At 40.7% G+C, this 3957-nt stretch overlaps 1 protein-coding gene across 1 annotated transcript in view; it reads right to left on the reverse strand.

Annotated features, from left to right (window-relative positions):
• arhgef28a (Rho guanine nucleotide exchange factor (GEF) 28a) overlaps window positions 1-3567 on the reverse strand; it is a 41135-nt gene extending 37568 nt beyond the window's left edge. The window contains exons 1-2 of the mRNA XM_035667571.1: window positions 3352-3567; window positions 672-726 (exon numbers count right to left, since the gene is read on the reverse strand). Of these exons, the coding sequence (XP_035523464.1) occupies window positions 672-704 (33 nt within the window). The 5' untranslated portion in view covers window positions 705-726; window positions 3352-3567. The remainder of the gene's footprint in view (window positions 1-671; window positions 727-3351) is intronic.
• Between the last annotated feature and the right edge of the window lie 390 nt (window positions 3568-3957).

Here is a 3957-nt window from a genome sequence, read left to right on the forward strand (position 1 = left end):
ACTGAAACTGGTGACACAGCAAAACAAGCAGACACTCTGCTTACCAGAAATCTGGCAACGCTTCAGTGACTGGCCCACCCAGGCTTCCACACACGGGAGAATAAAGGGTGAGAGACAGGGAGAGATGGCGGATATGGAGGATTGAAGGGGAAAAGGAGTACAGATGGAAGAAATGAACGTTGCAGAGAGAAACAAAGTTCTACTATGTCAAAACAATAATTCAAACACACCTGCACACGCTGCACTCTTACATTCTGCCAGAAAAGACTGCATTCAATTCATACACTGGTGTACTCCTTTAAAGCTAAGAAACAATTAGGTATAGTCGCTCATTCTGGCTCCCTTGTTTTCTGTGAAAGCCCTGCTTTCGGAGGACCTTGTCATTTGGTGAGCAGGCTGTGTAAGGACTGGCTTCCCCAGGGGACTGAAACCCTCCTGGCTTGGATTTCACCTGCGACACAAGGCTTGCCAGTCAACCACTGCACAGAGGGAGAGTCGGGGCTAAGAGCAAAGGGATGGCTGGAGGGAAAGACTAGAGAGCTCTAATTCCGGTGAGGAAAAAAATGAAAAACAGAAATGTATTCACCCTACCCCACCCAAATAAATATCCCAATAGACATCTTCAATACACACAATACTTACAGACAGGAGCAAAACATAAAGGTACTTACATAAAGAGGCACCTCTTTTCTGTTCACCTCCATTTTCTCTCCATCCACCAGATGCCTGAGAGGGGAATACTCATGTTACTACAATGTTGGGATAATAACACCTGAAACCTTTTGACCTTTATCTATTTTTTGTCCAAAGTTGTCTCTTGTTGTATAGTCTAATCTATAACCAGCTGTAATTAGAAAACAATACACTATCATCTATTTCCCATATAATGAATCATTGCATTGATTTCACTGACACTGTGTATAAAGCCTAGAACAACTGAAACATATGCTGCAGCCAATGAACTGAGAAGCCCAGGTGATAACTGATAACGATTTTAAAACAGCAAATACAACACTTTTTCTGGTGAAACATAAGATGTAAACACTATGATGCTCTGCTTGCACTGCCTGAGATAACCACCTGGATGGATGAAGCTAATTTAACTGCTGCGCAGCGTCCGCCTCTACAGGCAGGATGCAGCAGTGGAGGAAAGGGTAACTGTATCATCAGCACACACCTGATCCGCTGTGACTTCACTCTCAGCTGTGAATAGTGCATGACTTCAAAGCTGCACAGTGGTGTCAGCTCTGAAGTCTGCACTTTGTCCATAGACACTCATTTGCATGAGCTGGTGCCTCTCAAACAAGCCCTTAATTATGTGGCACAGAGGCATCTATGGTGAGTTTCTGTCCCAATTTGGAGTGCAAATAATAATTATTGTGACTGTTAATTAATCTGACAATACTAATTAATTAATCATTTGGTGTTCATCACACATATTCATTGCCCAATATGAATGACATGTGTTGTTTTGTTTGACCAACAGTCCACAACCCAAAATATATTACATTTACAGTTATATTAAACAGAGAAAAGCTATTTAATATGTTCGTAAATGATTACTCAATTATCAAAATAGTTCCAGATTAATTTTCAGTTAGTCGACTAAGCAATTAATCAACAAATCGTTCAACTCTAATCCCAGTATTCTCAGTATAACCACTTTATTCCACAAACAAAAGAAAACATCCGATCATTTATCATGTTAACGTATGTAAATAAAGTAAATACATTTTAAATCATAATTCTGATGGCAAGAGACACAATCCTCTGAATCTGGGTTAAACCCGAGATGACTTCATTTTATTTCATGAAAATCAAACTATAAAGTGACACCAACACCAAGAACAGCATCCAGTGGCATTAAAGCAGACCCACTCACATTTTATTTTATAATACACTAACTGATGTCCTTTGGGTTTATGTAACAATAATATCACTATCACATTTGCGTGCTGTAATATTGTGTCAAAAGGACATCTTATCAATAGAAGAGAGAAATGCCACAGGCCTGGGTGTCTGTTCTTAATCTTTCTGATATCAACTGGGCTACACTATTGTAAAGTGGAACTAGAGAAGGTTTACGTGTCATATTGTAGAATAAACATTGCCCTAGGTTGGCAGGTTGCGCCCCATTACATCAACAAACGTGAATATTCTGGTATGCTTGTGTTTATGTAAGGTTTAAAAGACATACTCTTATAAAGGATCAAGATCCGTCTTGATTCGAGCTTCTTGGGTTCAAAGGTCAAAAACAACCAGAATGACCAAAGTAAGACACAGTACTTGTAAGAATGACTCTTAAAACAGTCCAGTTTTATGGTCTGCACAGAATTTGTGTCAGTCATTGTCCTCAGTCTCACTCCAGCCTCTGACATGTTCAATGTGAATAAGAAACCTGACCTGGCTGGTGGCCACGCACTCCAGAACAGAGCGTGAGAAAAGAGATTACACATAACAAGAGAACGCACGCTGTCAAAAAGCATTTGAGAAGCTCATTCTGATATCTCTATATGTGATACTCTCAGAGCAAGCTGATCCTGTTGTCCTGAACATTTTTTCAGGTGATGCATGATTGAATAATCTAATTCCTCTCACATGACAAGCTGCAATCAGTTATAGGCTGAATGAAAAGGTGTTCCTTTCTGCTTTCAGCTCTTTGGTTATTATTACACTTTAATGTGTGGCACATTATCATTTGTTCAAGATAGATATCATGGAGATAAATTTGAAACTAATGCTACTCATCACTTCTTAAACTAACACAGATGCCACAATAACTGCCATACTCACTCAGCGCTGTCATTATATCTTCATGTAATAAAAATGTGTGAAAACTTTCTTCCGTACTCACAGTGATGGTAACACAAATATTGTTAGTGGAGGGTAAACAACAAAAACTACAGCCACCTTTTCACACCCTTATAATGGGACATAATGGAAAATGACTGCTAAGCCACTGGATGGACTGGTCGATAAAGCCCTTAAACAAACAAGTGAAAACCAGCCTGTAAAGATTAGCATACACATTATCAGCAGTCAAACATATCCTCAAGGAAAACTAAATGACCTCTGCTGCTTTCACCGGGAAGTGAAACTCCTGCAGTCAAATGCAGTCAGTAAATGCATCAGAGCAAAATGACCACAACAGTGCCCCAGTATGAGTGAAGTCGCCACGCTTTCTTTTTTACGGTTTACCTGTGAACGAACCAGCATTAGGTCGACTATGAATCAAATGATACCGCAAATAAAAAAAAGTGAACATCATCGCGATCCTCTTACTGAACTGAACTACTTCTTGCTTTCATTAAAAAGCCATTTGCAGCACAAGGTGAATAAGCGTGCCATTACCTGCTGTCGCCTCTCTCAGCTCTCGGGCCGATCTGTCCGGGAACTCGCACGAAAAAAAACCAAAAAAAAAGTTTCTCTGCTGTTGCTTCTGCGCTTAATAATCAGTAACACCTCTCACGACCTTATTCCGCATTACTGCTCAGTCTCAGCTTCACAAACACAGAGTCGGTTGGGAGTTTGTTTGCAGGTGTCGCCCAGAGTTGTTTCTCCTCTCTGCAGCAGTCTGCTCCTGTGCTCTGGTCCAGCCCCCCTCACACACACACACACACACACCGGGCTGCGGGACTGAAGCCTCCTCAGGGAGGCAGGGACATTCCCATGATGTGATATATGCTCATATTATCCCCTGTAAATGTAGTGTCCCCCTGTATATGGTGAGTTTAACGTGACATTTCGTGCTTTATATGGTGTTTCCATGCGTTGTATTTCCTGTGGGTTCAACATTACTGTACTTTATGGCGTTGTTTAGCCTGCATCAGGGTCGGTTGTAATTTCAATTTCCTCCAATCAGAGACAAGTTGGAGTGATGTCACTTTTGTACACCAAGCAGAAATGTACTCAAGTGCTTAAGTACTAATTTGAGATATTTCTACGTATGTATTTCTA

This window comes from Morone saxatilis, unplaced genomic scaffold (genome assembly GCF_004916995.1).
Source record: "Morone saxatilis isolate NCDOM2014 unplaced genomic scaffold, NCSU_SB_2.0 Contig21, whole genome shotgun sequence".
NCBI classification, from domain to species: domain Eukaryota; kingdom Metazoa; phylum Chordata; class Actinopteri; family Moronidae; genus Morone; species Morone saxatilis.